Below are 21,388 nucleotides of genomic sequence, written 5' to 3'. Positions count from 1 at the left end.
TTTTTGATTCCAAAAATATCCGTGACCATATTCGTTTTGATTTGTATTTGTTCCTTATTTATATTCAAGACTATCCATATTTATATTTATATATATATATGTATTCGTTCTGAATCTGATAAAAATAAGAAAACAAATATGATAGATATATTATCTGTCCGTATCCGGATTATTTTCACTCCCTAGCTGTAATGCTGCAAATACATTGTTCTACCCCCAAAGTTCAGATAACAGAAGCACAGAAGAACATCAGCAACTCTCCCACTGCCACGTGGTCCTTGACCCCATCTGTCATCCGCACATCACCCGCCGCCCTTTTAACCAGGCTCGTCCACCCTCGGCTCGTTTCAGACGGACGGCGACCCCACCTCCCCCTTCTCTCTCTACGCCCCTTCCTCCGGCTTCGCCGAAGCTCTCTCTCCTCTCCATTGTCCATCCAACTCGAGCTCCTCCGAACCTCGACGCGAGCGAAATCCGGCGCCCGCTTTGCTCGTCGGGGCCCCACCGGCCCCCTCCCCCGCGCTGCCGGATTGGAGATCCGGATCTCCACGCGCGCGGTAAGCCCAAATTGCCCCTTCCGCTCAATCCGTCGCCGGCGAGCAATCGCGCTGGTTCCGCGCAATTCCGGCATCCGTGCGCGGTCAGGGTAGCTACTGGAGCTTGGGGGCAGGGTTCTTTTGGGGGGGCGCGTGGCCCGATGTGTGAGGTCCGCTTGGGGTGGGTGGTGAGTTTGATCCGCGGCAAGGGTTTAGGGAGCAGGATCCGGCGGGTGTCGGTCGGTGGCGCGTGGGGGGATGGGATTCTCGGGCGAGCTAGAGCTAGTCCGTGTTGGAGATGGTGCTGGATTGTGCTGCTTGGATTGGTCGGATCTCTGTTGAGATCCAAGGCGGTGACTCAGCCCTGTGGATCGAACTGGGTTTGGTGGTGGCAATTTTGGTGTCTTGCTCTGCTTTGCGTGTAGGGAGGGGATTCTTGATCGTAGCGTGGCGTGTGGTGGTGTGACAGTTAGCGGCGGGGCTTGGCTAGTGACGTGTGGCGAGGTTTGTTTATGTCTTGAATGAAAGGAGAGCGGTTTAAGCTGCGACATTTGTGTAGAAGAAGGAAATAGTGTTGCATGGATCAGGGTGGTTTTGCATTGGTAGGATAGAATGATGGATCTAGGTGGTTTTGAATTGGTTATTACTTAGTTGGTGCCTTGCTGAGTTGCTTGCGCAATTTCCCACTGTGCTCCTGATCATATTTGTTAGTAATTATGGAATAGAGCTGGTCTCATTTAGTAAATACTGTTGCATTGATGGAACAAGGATCGGTAGAATCCAAGAACTTCATTGCTTTACTGATTCATATATAATTGATATTGGCATATCAGAATGGATTCAATTTATTTTTGCAGATTATGTGATATTTATCAATAGTATGTAGTTGGAAAGGTGTAGACAAAAAAGGAATAAAATAAGATATGGCATCTGCTACATTTATATAAAAACTTAATGGTGGTACAATACCATAAAAGCTATTTTTAAGGCTAAAAGCTAGCTTTTTACTCCTTACTTTGGGCATGTGATATGCTCTGCGAATTGAAAAGTTGAAAATGCAAAAACTTGATTGAGGTTTGTATTAACAGGTATTTCAGTGATTTGAGATTCCATGCAGCCTTTAGCTCCATGGTTGCAAGACCAGGTTGTTGTCACCTTCTGAGTTCGTGTCCGACATGTTAATTTTTTAAAAATTGCCAGAACTGGGACAATGGCTTCTGGTACAAAATCTGATTTGGTGTCTGGTAGCCCAGATGGGCATGGATACTTCAACGCGCAACGCAGCCCCTATGCAGCTGCTTCATTGGAAAGGTCAGGAAGCTTTCGTGAAGGTGGTGATGGTTATGCAATGTTCCCAGCACCAAGCTCTTCAAGATCAACAGGAGTGGACTCTGCCACTCTTCTTCATTCACTTGCTGTGGACTTAAGAACTGCAACTGTGGATCACAAGACATCTCGGTTAGATCTAAAAAAATCAATAAGTTCCATTTTTGGAACCTCCCCCGAAGATTCGACGCCAACTCCATCTCTAGGAAGAAATCTATCTAATTCTGTTGAAGAGATCAGACGCATGAAGAATAATCTTAATGATAACTCAAACAAGGCTAGGTATTATTTCATCACTCTCTTTGTTGTCTTACGATGAATTTATCAGATGAAAGGGGGTAGCAGATACTTGAACATAATCTCCATTTTAGAAAGAAAGGCAACTGTTATCAGTGTCATACTTCTCTTTAGTGATGCAAATTTTACCCTTCTAGAGGAAGGCATATGGGGAAAGTTTCCAAGTACATAGGAATTTATATGTGGATTCTATTTTGTGTGGTCCTGTTCAGCAATTGTTCATTTCTGAGTATCTTTATAGGGAAAGAGCCAGAGCTTTTGGTGGTGCTGTAATGAAGATTGAGAGACTTTGTCCTAATATTGTAAGAAAACGTTCCCGAGGAGATGGTTCATCAAATGAACGATCCGGTGCATTATTGTCTGGAGGAGTTATCCCTAAAAATGTACCACAAAGCCATTTAAATGCCGATGATGTGGAACTTGGACCTCAGAGGGGAGAAGAAAGGACAAAGAATGCAGGACAAAACAGGAGAATACGTACATCCATGGTGGAGGTTGTGTCTTGCATATGAAAATCTTTATTTAGTCTTCCGTTTTTTGTTCTTATCCTTCTACAATGGCTTTAAATAGATTTTTTTTTCTTCTGAGAGGAGGTGTTAAATAGTTAGTTGCAACAATATTTGGTAGAATGGTAAGAATTGAATTCTGGGATAAGCAGAGAACAAGTTGCCTGCTTTGAAGTCATTTATCTATTTGAACTTCCCTGTGTATCAACATAAGCCTTGTGTTATTCTGACATATTTGTCCATTTTGTCATGTGGCTTGGTTGTTGATTTTAGCATGTTCAGTCTATTCCATTGCCATTGTTAATTTGCATCTGATAATACTTCCTTACTTCCTGTGCATAGAGATCATATCATTTGATGCCTTGTATGACCTACTATGGATTTGTATAGCATTATAAATTTTTGCCTAATGCATTTCGGATTTATTAGATGGATGCAAGGACAGCTGGTCCATCAAGGGGGCTGGGGCCTACTGATAGAATCTCAGATCCTGGCAAAGCCACCAATGGTGGTTCAGCAGTCCCAGAAGAAAAAACAAGAGGTTTGGCAACTAGTATTGATGGTTGGGAGAAGCCAAAGATGAAGAAAAAGCGTTCTGCTATTAAGGCAGATATGTCCCTTGTTGGTGCTTCAAGGACTCCTGATGTAGACCGGGAGTCAAAGCAAGGCATGCAACACAAGTTTAGTAACGATGGTAGGGCAAGAATGGCAAGTTCCTCTAGTTTCAGGTCAGAAATTCTAATACCCTAGGCTTGGCTTTTTTTCATTCCTCTAATTCTATATTGAAGCTGAATTTTTTTTCCTTTTGAGGTTTTTTTTAATGGTCAACTTAACTGTTGTAGCATGAACATAACAATTGGGAATTATGTCAATAGATTTCTTTCTAAATATTATGCAATTTGATTAAATTGATCACATTCTGATACAAAGTTTTGTATACCACCAATTGGAAAGTTTATTATGCACCACCTTTTCCTTTCTATCTTCTGGGTACCAATTATGTGAAACTGAATGTGCAGGTCTGGAACTGTTGCATCTGGCACTAGTAAAGCAGATTTACTTTCAGCACAAAATGGTCTTGTTGGACGATGCTTAAATAGGAGTGACCAAGACAGTAGTGGTTTCCATCCTACTAATAGAAGGGATCGTCAAGTTCTTTTAGATAAAGAAATGCCTAATCCAAGAACCATTAACAAGTAAGATATGCTTTTCTACCTATTTCACTCTGTGATCCTCTACTTCCATCATTTATGACATAAACTAAGGTAGTTATACTTCTGCTGCACGTTGAGGCTTATTATTATTATTTTTTCATATCTGTGCTTTGCATTCCACCACCAACCCAACTCACTCACCCAATCATGCACAGAATCAGGGCTTGACACATAGATTTTTCAGGCCAAATGAAGATGACGGAGGAGGTAATATCTCATCATTGCCGAAGGCGAATGGGTCTGCCAGGGGACCCCGATCAAATTCGGGTTTATTATTGAAATCATCTCCAAACATTCATCGATTACAAGCTAGTTCTGATGATTGGGAACATCCTTCTGGTACAAATAAGTTAATTTCTGCTGGTGGATCTGGAAATCCTAAACGTACGAAGTCTACACATTCATTATCTCCTCCCACCCAGTGGGGTGGGCAGAGGCCTCAAAAGATATCCCGCTCGGCAAGGAAGTCAAATTTAGTCCCTATTATCACAACTACCGATGGTGCACTGGTATCAAGTTCGCTAGACAGTCCTGTCAATGAAGATTCTCCAGGGCTACCAAGGCGTGCATCTGTAAATGGTCTTCAACAAACGAAACGGGGAGATCATGGGCCCTCTACTGGATCTGAAGGTGATGAACCTGTAGTTGCTGAGAAAAAGCTAAGGGACAAAAGCAAAAGGGCTGGTGAACTGGATGACGGGCATGGCTCTGGTTTTCAGAAAATAGCTATGCTTGGGCATCCTTCCAAAAGGAATAAGTTGTTTGCTGATGAGGATATTGGAGATGCTGCAAGGAGACAAGGAAGGGTTGGACGGAGTTTTACTCCAACCAGGCCTGGCACTCCTGTATCAATTGACAAGCTTGAAAGTGCTCCGACTACAAAACAAAGAAGTGTGAGGACAGTTTCAGAGAGAAACGAAAGGTGATTTCTTCCTCAGTTAACAAGCTGTTGTATTTAGCTCATCCATATTCTAACTCCGACTTTTCCGTGTAGTAAATCTGGAAGACCAATTTTGAAAAAGATATCTGAGCGCAAAGGCAATGCACGACCTAGACATATAAGTAGTAGTGTGCAATCAGACTTACCTGGTAGGTGCTCAACAGTTTCTCTTATTATTGATTATATTATTCTTTGCAATTACAACAGTTCTATAGGACCATACCATTGAACTTGCCTTGTTCACTTTTCAGTGCAATCGGAAGATGATCATGAGGAGCTTCTTGCTGCAGCAAATGCTGCCCTAAGTATTGACTTTACTTTCAAATTCTGCATTCTCTCTCTCTCTCTCTCTTTTTTTCTCTTTTTGGGAATCGTTGAATGATATTTTTGCTTGTTGCAGGATCTGCTTGTGCAAGTCCACTCTGGCGGCAGGTTGAACCTTTCTTTGCTTTTTTGACTACAGAAGATGTAGCCTATCTAAGTCAACAGGTAACATCTGGTAATTTTGTGTTGTATGAAAAGAAGTATATTTTACTCTTCAGCAGATTGATTTATTGTTTCATGATCAATACTTGAATTGGTTAGATACATCTGCCGGATGACTCCGCCTCGAGCAGGTCAGTGGAAGGAGATGAAAGCCAGAAATATAAGGTAGTCTATGTTTTGCCTCACTCTGTTTACTGTGGAGCGAAATTGTTGTCCTGTTGGCAATGCATTCTTGGAAAATTACTGTATGTTGGAATGGTAGAAGTCATTTATAACTTCATTTAAATTAGGTCCAGTTTATTATGCTTAAGATTTTTGCCCTATATAGGGTGGTCTTGAATACATTTCACAGCCATCAACTCCGGCTGGTAGCAACAAAGATGATCACACCGCCCTTCCAAATGGTTATGGCTTGAATCAGTTGGATAATGGCATAGGGGTTGCCTGGGAGACAAGCTGCATCGAACCTATCCTGGATCAACTTGTCCACGGGATTGGGGTAAAAGGAGGTGCTTCAGTTGGCCAAAGACTTATTCAAGCTTTGATTGATGAAGATAAGGTTGAAAGTATTACCAACAACATTTACAGAAGTGAGGGATATCCATTTGATACACATGAAATCCATTTCAATGGAGGATGGAAGTCTCATTCACATGATTATAAGTTAGAGCCTTTAATGAATTTTGAAGCTTCAGTGAGGGGCCCAAATGGTTTGATGATGGATTTTGACTGGAAATGTAACAATGAACTTCCACATAAAAGCGGGAATATCATGGAGAAAGCCAAGGTGTGGCCTGACTTTCAGTATAGTGAGTTGTGCTTCAGTGATAGGATTATCATCGAATTGAGTGAAGTTGGTGTATCTGTTGAACCTGTGGTAGGTTTTCTTTCCCACTTCAATTGTAACATTTCCTACAATTTGTCTTAGTTATTGTGGTATTGTTTTTTTAATGTTATTTTAGTTCTCCTCATGCTTATATTTTATACACTTAAATGCATTTTCTGCTCCCAATAATGGTCTTACTTTTCAGTCTGTTGCTTTCTCGTAATCAGATGATTAGCATTGGCCTTAGAGCCTTAGAGGTTGACAATGATGATTCTCTTATGGTACATAGAAATTTGTAAAGTAATTATTTGACCTTGACTTTTCTTCAGTGGCATCCTATTAACATCTAAACATTGTTCAAAAAATCAGCCGGGGAGTAGGGATTAATCTGTTAATCAGGGATTAACTAAATTAATCGGTTGACCATTAATCGGTTGGTATAAAGTACTTATCTAAACATGTATAAGATGCTAAGAACTAACTAGGACAGCAAGGTGTTACCTTGATGGCTTGATATTGTAGTTTTGATGACGAATGCTTAATTGGAAGGTGATAAATCTGCAAAATAAATAACAATCTATGAGTATGTGTTTCAAATATAAACTATAAATTCCAAAAAAAAAATGGTAGCAATCATTCTCATTCAACCAAACACATTAAAAATAGACTCAAAAGTCTCAAATACAGATAAAAAGGACAACAGTTCAGCACACATGACAGCAGTTCACACATGATAGCAGTTCACACAATCACAATTCACACATAGACACATAGTTCATCTAACTCAAATAAGTTCTATGCAGCAAAATAAATAAGTTGACAAGTTGTAGGCTCGAATATCCATTCGTTCATCCTCTTCATTCTCTTTGGTTGAAACCACCCCACCATCATCGGACTCAAATTCAATCTCTTCCTCCATATTGAACTCTTGTTCGGAATCATCTTTAGAAACAAATTCTTCTACTTCATAGAGCTCTCTCACTCTTTGGTTCCTACGAGATTCCATTGCTTCTGTGGCCCCCATTGCTTCATCAATTACATCATACGACAACCCTATTGTAGGATCAACCTCTTCATCACATTCACGTATCCAATCATGTGCATGGGAAGCATCTTCACCTAGAAGGACATCACTATAGATAGAATGCTTCTTTCTTTTGTCCATCATTCTTCCATTGAATTGAACAAAGACTAGATTGCTCACACGACACACATCTAGTTTATTTCTCCTCTTTGCATCTACCTTCAAATTGTAAAATAAAAACTACTTAGGAAAATTTGGTGAGGATTTAGCAAGCTAAAGATTTCAATAGTGGGATTGTGAGAGTTACCATTTCAAATGCGCTCCAATTTCTTTCACATCCGGATGCACTTGAGGTCAAGTTTAGTATCCTGATAGCCATTCTTTGCAACGTAGGAGCTTGCAATCCGTAAGTTTACCACCACAACCCTACAATTAAGCAAAATGCATAAATATGTATATGTATGATAAGTTTGCAAGAACACACAAGCTTACCGGCAACAGTATTATCATTGTGAATTGCTTTTGTGGCCGTCACCTTCCCAAGCATGCCTTGTTGATATCTATACATAGGCAAGTCTACATTAATAGCAAGATTTTGCTTATCATCATCTCCATGATAAAATATTTCAATAACATCCATGAAGCCAATCATGATTTCTACATCTCCAAAGATCGATGTATCCACATAGCTATAATGGGGATTTAAGAGGTATGCCGCCATGTGCAATGGAGAATCAAGCCTTCCACGCATCTTGCTTTCCATGGCTCTAATGATCACATTATAGTTGCATTTCCCACAACAAGCTTGATGGCCTTCTTTGCCTCTAAAAGTTCTCCGTACATAGAGGCCATAGATGTACCATCACTATCAGCTAAGCGAAGCAATTTCACCAATGGCTCAAAAACTTTGATGCAAAGAGCAACATTGTTCCAAAAGCCCCTACTAAATTATGGCATATGTTGACTTTCCTTTCCTTGACCTTGTGTGCTTGCATTGTTCCCAAGCCTCACTACAAGCCATTTCTCTTAGTTGCTTTTTCTTAGCAAGCAAACTTTGCAAGGTAAGAAATGCGGAAGCGAATCTTGTCACACCTGGCCTAACAATCTCTCTCTTTTTAGTATGAATTCTCATCAAGGACAATGTAGCATGATGCGAATATATAAAAATTGTCATTTCCTTGGCATTAGTGATTGTAGGAGAGAATTGTTTCAACTTGCCAATTGCTTCTACCATTGAGGGTGTGAGTTCCACATGAGGTCCATAATATGTTCGGCCTTTTCTCCTTTAACATCTCCTTTGCTCCCATGTTATTGAAAGCATTATCCGTGACTACTTGCACAACATTTTTGGGACCTAGTTTCTCAATGCACTCATCCACATAACTAAATATGTATGCACTTGTGTGTGCATCAGCTGAAGCCTCTTTTGATTCTATAAAGGAAGTCCCCAACTTGCAAAGCACACGCAAGTTCATAATGCTCCTCCTTTTCTTGTCTGTCCAAGCATCGGTCATGATAGAGTACCCTGTTTGCACCCTCTCTAGTTCATGTCGATTCAACAAATCCTTAGTTCTTTGTACCTCCTCCAACATCTTTCCCTTAAAAAAATATTGGGAAGGTTGCTTCCAATTTGGACCATGCCGACCAGGAGCCTCCCAAAATTGCTTGAAGTCATCATCATCGATACTATTGAAAGAAATATTTCTCTTGTACATCCATCTTCCCAAATATTGCCCCACCTTATAAGTTCTCTCCTTGTCAATAGCATCATTTATATCTTGTTGCCTCACAAAATTATCCATAGGCCCTACCTTCTTCGGTGCACTAACACTAAAACTAGTTTTTACCAATCTCTTCTACCTCAGCTCCATCTTTTTCAATGGTGACCTCCTCTCTTAGCTCTTGGTCACGTTGAACCTTAGCCACCTTCTTAGCCTTTGCTTTGTCAAGAGACTTCTTACACTTCTCTTGGTACTCCTTTGTGGCCTTGCCACAACTTGTCACCTACCCTTTGACTTGAGCAACATGACACTTGAGCCTAAAAATCCCTCCACCCATTTGCTTTCCACACAATTTGCATTATACTCTTTGTAAATTATTTGCATCAATCAAGCATCCAAATTCCCATCCTACATCTGAATTTCTCTTAAGGACTCTAGCATTTGCACTTTCACCGGTGCTCGTCATTCTTAGTTGCTTCCTGTTTTCAAAAACCAAAAACAAAAGGGAGGCTTAGTTCCTCACGCAGTCGGTCTACGGAGGCCACGATGCTAATACAACTGCTACGATGCTATCATACCTGGCTTTGAGATTGTTGGGCGCGAGGAGGGGTGGTGGCCTACTGTTTGGACTGACTAGGCGGCTTACTGCTAGTTGACGACCTGCTGCTGCTGGGCGGCTTCTTCAAGAGGGGCAACGGCTTTTCTAGGAGGGGCGGTGGCTTCTGCGCTGGGCGACCTGTTGCTGGGCTTGAGGGGAGGCGGCGGTGCGAGGGGTGGGTGCCCGAGAGTCCTGCTGCTGGGCTTGAGGAGGGGCGGCGGCGTGACGGGCGAGCGCACGAGCTGCGGCGCGAGGGGCGAGCGCCGCGAGGGGCAAGCGCCCGAGCGGCTTGCTATTGGGCTTGAGGAGGGGTGGCGACGCAAGGGGCGGGCCCGAGCGGCGGCGGCACGAGGGGCTGTCACGAGACGTTGGCGCTAGTGGAGGTTGCGACGACTTGTTTTGAGGGAGGGGATTAATCGGTGGTCAACCCGATTAATAGGACTGTTATACCAATTAATCGGCCGGCCAATTTTAAAGCCGATTTCACCCTAATCTACTAGTTGCCCTGCCGATCACCGATTAATTGGCTTATCGGTCGATTTTTTCATCACTTCATCTAAATTAGTCAAAGGTCATGTACTAATAACTTGTTCCAGTTGCTGTTCTAAATTCATCTCGCTTTGCCTGCATTTCCCTGATTGTTAGAATGTTGGGATGTGAAGATCATGTGGATCTATTTAAGCAGATTGGAAGTGGACCAGATGTGCTTGCAACCATATCCATATTTGATAGCATGACATAAAGAATATGAATATTGGATTACATAGAAGAGCTAGGTAAACTTGTCTTAGCGTTGGAATATAGATATTTACATGTAGTTCTATTCATTTGAAAAGTATTTGGATGTTGAACTATTTGGATAGGAGTATATTTACAACCGAGGTTCCATATTGTACACATCATCTTAAGATGTGAACAATTTCTGTTAGGCTTGTTCATTGGCTGAGCCAGATGTTTTGCTATTTTTTTCTGGCTCTATGTCCTATTTAGTGAGCTGAACTGTCTTTCCCTTAAAACTTGACATTGTCCTTTTGTTTGTATTGATTAAAGAACATGGAGTCATGGACTATTACATGGAAATTATTGATTAATAGCTGCTGTTTCCTGTGATGGATGTCCAAAAGGTTTCAGGATATTTGTTAATGTTTTATTGATTCTTACTTGAAACATGTTATTCTTAAAAGTATCGTAAATGTGAATCTCCATTATCTCACATCCCATAGTTTGATAAATTAAGTTGAATCCACATTTTCTAACATCTTAGTTTACTCAAATAAAAGAATAAAGCATTTCTTTTTTATTTATTTATTGAGATCAAGCATTTCTACTGTTTTGATTGCTTGTGTTTCCATTTCAGCCTGATCTTACACAGAGTGAGGACGAGGATATTAATGCTGAAATCTGTAAATTAGAAGGCCAACTTCATAAAGAGGTACTTATAATTCACTAAGTCTATGCATATGTGTTTCATTTCTTGATCAACTTGTTTCACTTTTTTTAATGTCTTCAACCCATGCCTTCGATATAAAAAACCAAGTCTAACTGTAGCACTTTTACTGATGTGATAGGTTGTGGAGAAGAAAAACTTGCTATTGAAACTGGATGGTGTTGTTAGAACTGCAAAAGAGTCTCAGCAGAGGTACTTTCACATCATTTTTACCTTTCATGGACACAATTGCTTATGTTGCAAGCTCTTATGTCTACTTGGTGCACTCTTAACAGTGAATTTTCACGGCGTGCCATGGACAGACTTTTGCTGAGAGCATACGAGAAATATATGGTAACTCCCACAAATCTCCAAGATGTAGCTATTTCTTATTTTATCAGTCGGGCTAATGATTGATGCGCTATATGTATTTTTCCTAATTCCAATATAGTTTGGGTGTCAACTTTATTTTGTTTCATGCTAGGTTTCCTGAAACTGTTTGCTCTGTGAATCCATTGTCTTTATCGTGATCTTTTTCCTGAAAAAAGAAAATGGTTTATTATTTGTAAATATTTCTTTTACACACCGAACATATAAAATTTTATTGATGTGTTAAAATTTTTTTTGTCCTTATCTTGCATCTCTTTCCATTGAAACCAGAAGCTACTCAAAAGAAAAAATTTGTAGGCAAAAAAGGTAAGTACATTATTACCAGTAATTCATCAACATTGTAAGAATGCAGCTGGTATGGTTCTAATTCATGTTTATTAACTTTCTCTGTCATTTTTTAAAAGTATTTTAGTCTACTTAGCCCTGGCCTACACACTGTTGCTTGGATGATTTATTTGATACTAAAACAATGACAAGTAGTAGTTTTTTGAGACATTTGTTTCCTCTGAGATCATCGTGCTGGTTGCTTTGTGGATCCTCAAGTTTGCTATTTTAACATCTTTCATTAAATGATTAACCTTTTCCTTCCAATCACCAGGCTTTCTGTGGTCCAAATGTTTCAAGCAGCAAAAATGTTAATCGAGCTGGCAGACATGCTGTGCTAAGTTTTGTCAAGCGAACACTAGCACGTTGCCAAAACTATGAGGAGGTAGGAACAAGTTGCTTTGATGACCCCATTTTCAAGGATCTGTTTGTGTCAGTTACCTCTCACAGAGGTGGCCCAGATGCCGCTTCACAAGGTATTGTCATCGTCATACTCATTTTTGGCTTTATGTTAACTTTTAACTCAAGGTAGGAACAAGCTGCTTCTATATATGTTTTGATAAATATGAGGTTGCATTTGTCTGTAGCAGTTTTTGTTTTGCCCTGTTTTCTTTGTCACATTGCCGCATCATCAGGGATCTGATTGATTGTCTTGTTTGCAGATAATAATACAATAGTGAAATCAGTCCATTGGGCCAGTGCCTCAGATACTTCGCGAGCAAGCATTCACCTGTCGGATCTGTCATTTGCAAAGGAGGATCCCTGGACAAATAATGTAAAACAAAGGGAATTGTTGCTCGATGAGGTTGTAGGTAGCATAACAGGAGGAACCCTGAAAACCTCGGGCCTTGGTAATCCGCTTGTCAGCAATACAAAAGGAAAGAGAAGTGAGAGAGATAGAGAAGGGAAGGGGCACAACCGAGATGGTGTTAGATCCGGTCGTCCATCGTCATCCAATGCAAAAGGAGAAAGGAAGAATAAAACAAAGCCCAAACAGAAGACAACCAACATCTCTGCTCCTGCGAGCAGTACTCCTAGGGATACACAGTTGCCAGCCAAAATAACGCCTTCGAACAATGGCAAGGACAGCACGGCTGCTGCTGCTAGACGTGATGATCCAGCAAATGCTTCAAATGATGCTGAAATGCCAGACTTGTCTAACCTCGAGCTGCCAGGAATGGACATCGACTTTGGTGGCTGGTTAAATATAGACGACGATGGACTCCAAGATCTCGACTTGATGGGCCTCGAGATCCCCATGGACGACATCAACGAAATCACGTTTCATCTCAACGGCCCCCCATAGAAAGCTCCCTATAGTGCACAGGTAACAAGGTGATTTTCTCGAGATAACCACCAACCCAGCAGGTTAAACGACAGGCCGGATAGGCTTCAGGTAGTTTTGATAACGTTTATAGAGACCTCTTCACAGTCCCCACCCACATTTCCCCCTTTTTGTACCAGCGTGTAATTTGCCTCCCTACCTTGTACCATATGTAACCCTGTCGTATAGACGTGTACATATCTATTTTGGTATTGTACAAGGTAGGGGAGCTAGTTGCTTCATTTATCCAGATGTACTGAAAAGGTTGTATATATCGTCATCCTAGCGCTGAAATAAAGCGCGCCAGTTATAGCAACTTGTTTGTTGTAAATCCCGTAACAGTGGCGCACAGCCGCACACCATTTTTGCTACCTGTTGCTGTGTCACTTTGAGACGTTTTGCATGCTTTCCAAGGAGCAATATCTCATTGTGTTATTTTATTTGTTAGGAAATATGTCATCAGCGGAAGCAACAGATGGATCTACCGAGATGATGCGCACGATCACAGACGACACCAGAGGCACGATATTTGTTAACGAGGTTCAGTCGAAGTCTACATCCCCGGGGCATAACTACGGGCGCTCCTCCCCAACTAGCAACACCGGCCGCTTCTCAGGGTTCCCGCATACTTGCTGCCCCCTGCGAACCTGTCGCTATGCCGTCATGGTTACAAACAGCGACCCTCCTCTCATATTTATGAGGAGGCCTGGAGACAGGAGTCCTACTAGAATTCCACTAGAGTCCTACTAGTATTCCACCATGTATCGCTAATACAACTCTAAGTCCTACACGTAACCAACTCCGTACAATTATTCGACACATATCCAACAAACTCCACCTTGGCGAATAATTTGCCATCTTGAAGCCGTCATGCGTGAACCTCCATGTACACCGGACTTTAGTTGTCACCTTTGCCGCTCAACAAGAGCTGCCCGATGAGTTTTACTCAGACTCACCGCCTTCCGGAGACTCTGCTATCCCTGCAACTTCAGACTCCATGACTCCACCTGCAACTGAGCACCTTTCTCTTCTATCAACACAGTCTCCTTGAGCGAAATCAGATTCCTCTTTGGCCTTGACACATGCCTGACTCCTCGAAGCACACAACTTCATTATAGATCTTGATTTTGATAGCACCTACTCCAACAGCATGGTAGCCCGCATCGTCACATAAGTAGATACAACCAGAATCACCAGACTTCATGAAGAAAACTGCTCCCTGATAGGTGTCACATGAAAAAACCAACTGAATCCGACATCCACGCTCCCAATTGACTGCTTCTTGATACTGAGAACTTTACTGTTGCTTTCTGAGTCACGCATAGAAATTGACACATTAGCATTACTCCATTACCTGACTGTTTAGGTTACGATTCTCTGACGTCTTACACCGTAGCCTCCTACAGTCTCAGACCAACCAGATTACTCCAGTTGCAAGTAAAGATCTCCACAATCTATACTTCTTTCCAATTCAGCCCTTGAAGCTTCTTCACGCCCATCGATCCACACTTCAGAAATCCGTACGCGTACAACTCGAATCGATCCGTGTCCTTGCTGATTTGGAAACACGCAAGCCCTCTCCAATGCCATCCTGCATCCTGAGCTCGTGCCATGTATTGCCACGCCACAAAAATAATCACCACCGGCCCTCACGCTTCTATGTTGTTGTTGCCAGTCTCATCATTTTTGCTACCCGCGGTATGACTGGCCTGTCGCCACCAGCCTGTCCGCCCTGCACCACGGTATGTTCACCCTCCAAGTGAACTGTCCGCCAGCCTTTCCTGGACCGTTTGCCATGTGCCCGCAAACTGTCCGACCACCACTGTCGAACTCTTATCAGTCGCTTTGTGCACCACAACCAAACACCATCGACAGCCCATACTCATCACTGAGCACCGCAACACGTGTAAAAGTCTGACTCCCTGCCGTGCGTATCTCTGCACTAGCCGATCAGCATGCAAACACCCAGACTCGAACGGCTGTCTGACTCTTTTTTTTCATGCCGCCGAGAGCACTTGACTTGAACAAACATACGTGAGCCATGGAAACAGCCATGCATGCCTCTTTTTTTATTCTACCTCATGCATGCATGCATGCACCTCCATAGCAACTCACGCACATGCATCTTTTGCTTCAGTCTTGCCATGCGTCCTCGGCCCAGCCGCGCTGCACGCCCTCGAAGCCGCTCCACAAGTGCCCCTTGGTCGGCCGACAACAGGCCAGCTGTGCCCCTAGGCCGAACCGGCTCCACAGGATGACAAAAAACGGCCAGAACTCCAGCCGATCACATCCCTGCAGCTGACCGATGCTTCATGTACGCCTTTCGACTGGATCACGGCCACATTGGCCAGCCTCTCCAGAGAAGGTCACCAGCTCACAGCTCCACCACCTTGGCTCCTGCATCGCTCAGCTGGCCACCCACCGATGCTCCCACGTGGGACGTGGAACACGTGCCTGATCTGCACGGCCTGCTAACACGCGAGCCACCGGCCTGAAGCCTCCAGCCATCCATCGCTCCCCACGCGGCGCAAATCCGCGTGCCTGGAGCTTGGCTTCCTCAGCCGATCGGGTCTGCTGCTGCACCGCATGCAAGTCGACAATGGCCTGCGACGCTGCACACCAAAACCTGCACCCATGTGCATCCGATCCAACCGATCTTCGCGCCGTCCTTGACGGCGTCATCCGGCTAGTAACCATAGCCGTTGCCGATGCTCCCGTACACGTTTGTTCATACCGCATGTCCTGCGATGGCTCCGCGCCGCCTACGCATGCATCGACCCGTCGTAGCCATTACGCGCACCTCCTATACGCACCAGCCACCGTCATGCTCCACCTTGCGTCGTATCTGCCCGCACCGCCCGTACGTTGTACGATGCTTTATAGAGCATAATCCTCGCGCCACTGCGTGATCTTCCACGTAACGTCTCTAGATCCAATTCAACCATAGCTCTGATACCACTTGTTAGGAAATATGCCATCAGCGGAAGCAACAGATGGATCTACCGAGATGATGCGCACGATCACAGACGACACCAGAGGCACGATATTTGTTAACGAGGTTCAGCCGAAGCCTACATCCCCGGGGCATGACTACGGGCGCTCCTCCCTAACTAGCAACACCGGCCGCTTCTCAGGGTTCCCGCATACTTGCTGCCCCCTGCGAACCTGTCGCTATGCCGTCATGGTTACAAACAGCGACCCTCCTCTCATATTTATGAGGAGGCCTGGAGACAGGAGTTCTACTAGGATTCCACTAGAGTCCTACTAGGATTCCACTAGAGTCCTACTAGGATTCCACCATGTATCGCTAATACAACTCTAAGTCCTACACGTAACCAACTCCGTACAATTATTCGACACATATCCAACATTATTCATTTGAATTAGATGTATGAATGTGTTGAACGTGCTTCTCGATCGGCGAGAGGTAAGTCATCTCCTCCATTGCTTACCTTTTTGCTGTTCGATCTTCTCCTTCTGTGCGCGCGCGATCTATTAGCAAATGAGCGTGCTGATGACGTGTTGTAAAACGATTGAGACAGTAGAGTGAAAAGAGAGAATCGATCATTTCCGTTGATTTGTTTACAGATTTATACATGGTGAAAGGGTGGGTTTATGCCCGTTCAGAAGGGACACGGTTGTTGCCGGCGGTTGATCCATTCGTTATTTTGTTCTTTTATTCATTTGAATTAGATGCATGAATGTGTTGAACGTGCTTCTCGACCGTAGTCCAAGTCCAATAGTATGCCACAGTATCGTTTCATGTGTTTAAGTAATACAGCCTAGGATGACATACCGTTATTACTATTAATTGCTAAATATAGATGATACTGCTTCAATTCTGACGGCGATGCTCTAAACACTGCAATGTCATGCTAGTCAAACAGAATTTCATGGACTACTAGTCCTAGTGAGAAGGAAACACACATCCACCAGACCGAAATCTCCCATGTCAACGAAATAAAGAAGAAGAAAAACAAGTTCCTAGCAAGCAGAAGCAAGTTGCAACGGAAGGCGTGAGCCATTAAACAAAGCAGTAGCAGTGGAGCGGTTTCGTTCAGTTGGGTAACGCCGCGGCCGCCCAACAGAACACGCACCTCAACGGCACCCATCACTGCCCGGAGCCCCGGCCGATCGATGAATCAAACCCTACCAACGAATTCCCAAGAAAATCGAAACTTTATAATCTATCGGATAGTTACATTCTGTAACTAATTACTTGCAGATTTGCTGCTAGCTAGAGTAAATCGATCGATGAGCTACGCTAATTAACTTGATCCTATCGAGGCATGACGATGCACATGTAGCTGAGTAGTTCATGCGATTAACGAGCCAACAACAAGTTGGATGATGAAATTAACTTGCAGTACGTCGTCTCTCCTCCTCGTCGTCGATCTCTCAGTCGATCGGTCGCTCGCTGCCCGTCCGTCCGTTCATCTGAAGTTGCACGTCGGATGCCATTGGTCGGTCGAGCAATCTTGGCCGTTGGCGGCCCCGCCGGCGCTGCTCGCCACCAGCGAGTAGGCCACGTCCTTCCCCTGCATCGCCCGCTTCACCTCCTCCACGACCATCTCTCGCATCACCGGCAGGAACCACGGGTCCTTCTCCAGCTTCGCCCTCACCTTCGCTTTCCCCTCCTCTCTCGCCACCTGCGTTGCCGGGGTCGCCTCCGGGACCACGGTCCCACCGCCCGGCAGGCTGAGGGAGAGCGACGTGAGCGGGTCGGCCGGCGCGGGCGGAGGCGAAGGCTTCGTGAGCTCTGGCTTCACCGCCAGAGGAGGATGGCGAACGCACGGCCGCAGCTTCTTAGGCGGCGGCGCCAGCACCGAGTCCTCGCTGCTGCCGTCCTCCTCGTCATCCTCCTCCTCATCGTCGTCATCCTTGTCCTCCTCCTTGAGATCCAGAAGCTGGAACGGGACGGAGGTCGACGACTCCTTGAGATCCAACAGGGGCTGGAGCGGGACGGCCGCAAGGGGCCGCAGCAGCGCGCACCCGACGACCCCGCCGCAGTTGGCATTGGCGGCGGCGGCCCTGCGCTGGCGCCGCAGCGTGGAGTTCCAGTGGTTCTTGACGGAGTTGTCGGTGCGCCCGTGGAGGAGCCGCGCGATAGTCGCCCACTTGTTGCCGTACTTGGCGTGGGCCGCCACGATGACGGCGTCCTCCTCGGGCGTGAAGGCGCGGCGCTCCACGCCGGGGCTGAGCTGGTTGCACCACCGCAGCCGGCACGACTTCCCCGACCGGCCGGGGATCTCGGCGCTGATCACGCTCCAGTTCCGCGCGCCGTGCCGCTCCACGGCCCGGCGCAGCAGTTCGTCCTCCTCCGGCGTCCACGAGCCCTTCACCCTCCCTCCTCCCGACCTCGAACCACCGCTGCCCTCCACCCCTCCGCCCGGCACCACCATTTCCACGCCGCTCGATCTAGTACGTCTCCCCCTCGTCGGCGGCCGGCGCTGTGTATATAAGGACGTGGGCTGTGGTTGGGGCGCAGCGCTTTGCTTCTGGAGTCGGTTGGTTGGTTCGTGCGATGGGTTCGGTGGACGGGCGGTTTCGGGCGCGCGCGAGGGGCGGCTGTTTGCGGTGGGTTTTGGGCGTTTTCGGTGGGGTGGGGAGGCTAGTAGAGTAGTGGGAAATGGGTGATGCGCGGCGTGAACCGCCGGGCGGGTGCTTGGCGCCTTGGCTCTCGGGACAGCGCGCGTGTGTGCCGGTCGCCGTGAGGTGTGGGCTGGTGGCGTCGCGCGCCGGCCGGGTGCCGCTGGCTGCGGTTTCGCCGTCGTTTTGCGTTCCTCCACCGGCTGCCGTTGGAGGGCTGCGACGACTGCGTGCGGGACGTGACGTCGGGAGGGTCGTTGGTTGGCACACGCCCTCCTGCCTCACTGTCGGTCGTTCGCGCTGATCCCATCAGAACCGGCTCAGCACAACAGAAAGCACTAGAATAACTCACCGCGAGCGATCAGCTATCAAAAGTTTTTTTTGTCAAGTGCTCCCAGCCCAACTAATCAAATCAAATACGTAGTATTTTGGACTTGATGTCCAAGTGGCCCAACTCATAGTTTGAATTGAGCTAAATTGACTAGGTTAGAATTTGCAAACATAGTTAACTTGAATCAAACACGGCATAAAGATTCAGGGGTGACCCAGATAGGGTAATATCTAGGTACTAGTGCAATCACCAATCAGATTCGATCTTGCTTATTTTATATCATACCTCACATTTTTTCTTAGAGGCGGAGAGTGCCGTATACGAATACCAATGCAAATAGCCTTGGCCATAAATACAGAAAAAATAAGGGTCAAATATAGCACTAGCTAAGAGAGATCAATCTTGCCAAATATTGCGAAAAAAAGAGTGATCACACATATGACATATTTTTTCTTCTAAAATACCGTGTAAAGCATAGACCTATGTCAATTTTCACGGTTTAAATGAATTGTGTATAGACTTATATGCAATTTAGAAAGAATTTAAAACAAACAAAAACAATACAAAACGAGCTACCATTAACCTGCCTGAGAGCAATGACAAGGATATATATAACTATTCCATATATTCCGTATGTCACTAATGGGGTATATGAGGATCGCGTGTACCTTATTCAATATAGAGCTGATCGTAGCTGTTGCGGAGTATGGTATGCAGATATAATACAAGGAAGCTAATGGTTTCGAACCAGGAAACTATCTCTTATTCGGCAAGAAATCCTAGATATTCGGGAGTTCAACAATCCGAGTAGATTATGTCTGGAGGAGTCCAGATAGGTTACGCCGAAGTATCCTGTCTATATAAGGCGGGGAGAGGGGCATGTCTAAGACATCTGATCTCACATAAAACCAATTGAAGCACAAGCAAGTCGCGTATTCAGATCTTCGAAGTCACGAAACCCCGCAAGACTAGTCGAGTAGAAGATCAACACCCATTGAAGAGCCACGGTAGAAACAATCCCCTAGTCGATTAGATCTTCAACCCTAGACAATCAAATTCACCTACTTTTAGGGTTAGATGCCCCATATTTCCATATTTCGTCTTTGTACTCTATGATATGAGAATAATTAAGGCAAGACAGGACATAGGGCTATTATCCAACCTGGGAATCTGAACCTGTATAAACTCTGTATCTCTCTGTTCGTGATATATTTCTACGGCTACACAGGTATCTCTATTTTCATTACCATAAAATAATCACCGTCCGTGGGGATACGGGCAATGCGATCGACATCAGAAGATATCATGCTACCCGGCATGGTGGATTTAGATTCCAAATACCTCAGTGATTTCAGCCCTGACATCTATGCCAGGCCAGAAGAGTTACCGAAGATCACCGATCTTCGAAGGCAATCTACGACTAGCCGACTTTTAAGAAGTCGACCGGCCAAGGCGTTCTCCTAATAGATTGCATTGAGAGACCAGGCCATCCGATCTCACCATATGTCCCTGCCACTGGTAACATGGGTTCGAGGGCTCCAATGAGAACATCCCGCAAGATGAGCCCTGATTTATCGAGTTCGATGTGTCTTCCTCATACTCATTCGAGGACGAGGAGTATCATGTCATCAATGCCCACGAAGATGGAGATCAAGGAAACAGGGAAAATCCTGATACCCCCACTAACCCGACCACAGAGGAAGTCCCGCCTACTCCTATGTGAGGAACCGTCCAGATAGTAATCTAATTAATTACTAAGTCGATCATTAACATGACCACGACTGCAGTGATTAACCAGAATAGCACATCGGTAGTCCCGGCATGTGTTTACTTTCAGGATCTGAACACATGACTTTACAACTAGCACATCATGGCAAGACATAATAAAGCGCGAGTATTAAATTGAGTTACAAGTCTTTATGTAGATTAAACTTAACATCAAAATACATAACCCGAACGTTGCTAGAGTAGCTACGCGAAGGAATAAGTAACATAACGATAAAAGATGGGTGGCACCATTACCCTAAGGAGACACCCCAAAATATCCACATACGAGTAGTTGGCACTATTCATGCCTGTCGTCAACATTAGCGGGTGTAAAGTAGCTAAAAACTAAATCTTTATCACATGAAAAGCAAACAAAGCACGTGAGTACGAAGGTACTCATAAGACTTAATCCATAATGAGCACTTATAAATAGCCCGACTCCAAGGAGAATGCAATTGGATAAATTAGCAAGGACTCGACCAAAAGGGGTTAAATAAATTTATAATGCAAACACGATTTGGACTCAAGTGTGGGCATATACACCTAACCAAAACACCCTGGTATCCAGATATCATCAACATATCTTAACTGTAACTTCTATCATATCAACTCTTCATCAACATCACCATCTATGTCCCAACATTCCATCACAACATCCCAATAACGAAACTCTATGATTGATGTAAATGGACAGAAGCATGCTCACAATTGATAGCATGACAATTCAATCTACAGGGAGTACATCTTTACCCACACGACACGA

General features: G+C 44.7%; 2 protein-coding genes across 2 annotated transcripts; one reads left to right on the top strand and one right to left on the bottom strand.

Annotated features, from left to right (window-relative positions):
* Positions 1 to 354: 354 nt before the first annotated feature.
* On the top strand, positions 355 to 13,309 carry LOC133928725 (uncharacterized). Its single transcript, XM_062375185.1, has 16 exons — positions 355 to 557; positions 1,625 to 2,144; positions 2,401 to 2,653; positions 3,095 to 3,393; positions 3,685 to 3,861; positions 4,064 to 4,801; positions 4,874 to 4,968; positions 5,071 to 5,124; positions 5,220 to 5,308; positions 5,405 to 5,470; positions 5,634 to 6,182; positions 10,832 to 10,906; positions 11,043 to 11,113; positions 11,197 to 11,254; positions 11,889 to 12,090; positions 12,277 to 13,309. The coding sequence occupies exons 2-16, from the start codon at positions 1,747 to 1,749 to the stop codon at positions 12,918 to 12,920; spliced, it is 3,768 nt and encodes a 1,255-aa protein (XP_062231169.1). The 5' UTR covers positions 355 to 557; positions 1,625 to 1,746; the 3' UTR covers positions 12,921 to 13,309.
* Positions 13,310 to 17,151: 3,842 nt separating this feature from the next.
* LOC133928046 (transcription factor MYB77-like) lies at positions 17,152 to 18,340 on the bottom strand. Its single transcript, XM_062374336.1, has one exon. The coding sequence runs from the start codon at positions 18,338 to 18,340 to the stop codon at positions 17,372 to 17,374; it is 969 nt and encodes a 322-aa protein (XP_062230320.1). The 3' UTR covers positions 17,152 to 17,371.
* Positions 18,341 to 21,388: the final 3,048 nt, after the last annotated feature.

This window comes from Phragmites australis, chromosome 9 (assembly GCF_958298935.1).
Source record: "Phragmites australis chromosome 9, lpPhrAust1.1, whole genome shotgun sequence".
Classification (NCBI taxonomy): Eukaryota; Viridiplantae; Streptophyta; class Magnoliopsida; order Poales; family Poaceae; genus Phragmites; species Phragmites australis.
The sequence above is the reverse complement of the archived record's forward strand: the minus strand, read 5'-3'. Positions and strand labels throughout refer to the sequence as shown.

Coding starts and splice junctions, on each gene's coding strand:
- LOC133928725 (XM_062375185.1), top strand. CDS start 1,747: ATGGCTTCTGGTACAAAATCTGATTTGGTGTCTGGTAGCCCAGATGGG. Junction 2,145..2,400: donor GATAACTCAAACAAGGCTAG/GTATTATTTCAT, acceptor GTATCTTTATAG/GGAAAGAGCCAGAGCTTTTG. Junction 3,394..3,684: donor GCAAGTTCCTCTAGTTTCAG/GTCAGAAATTCT, acceptor CTGAATGTGCAG/GTCTGGAACTGTTGCATCTG.
- LOC133928046 (XM_062374336.1), bottom strand. CDS start 18,340: ATGGTGGTGCCGGGCGGAGGGGTGGAGGGCAGCGGTGGTTCGAGGTCG.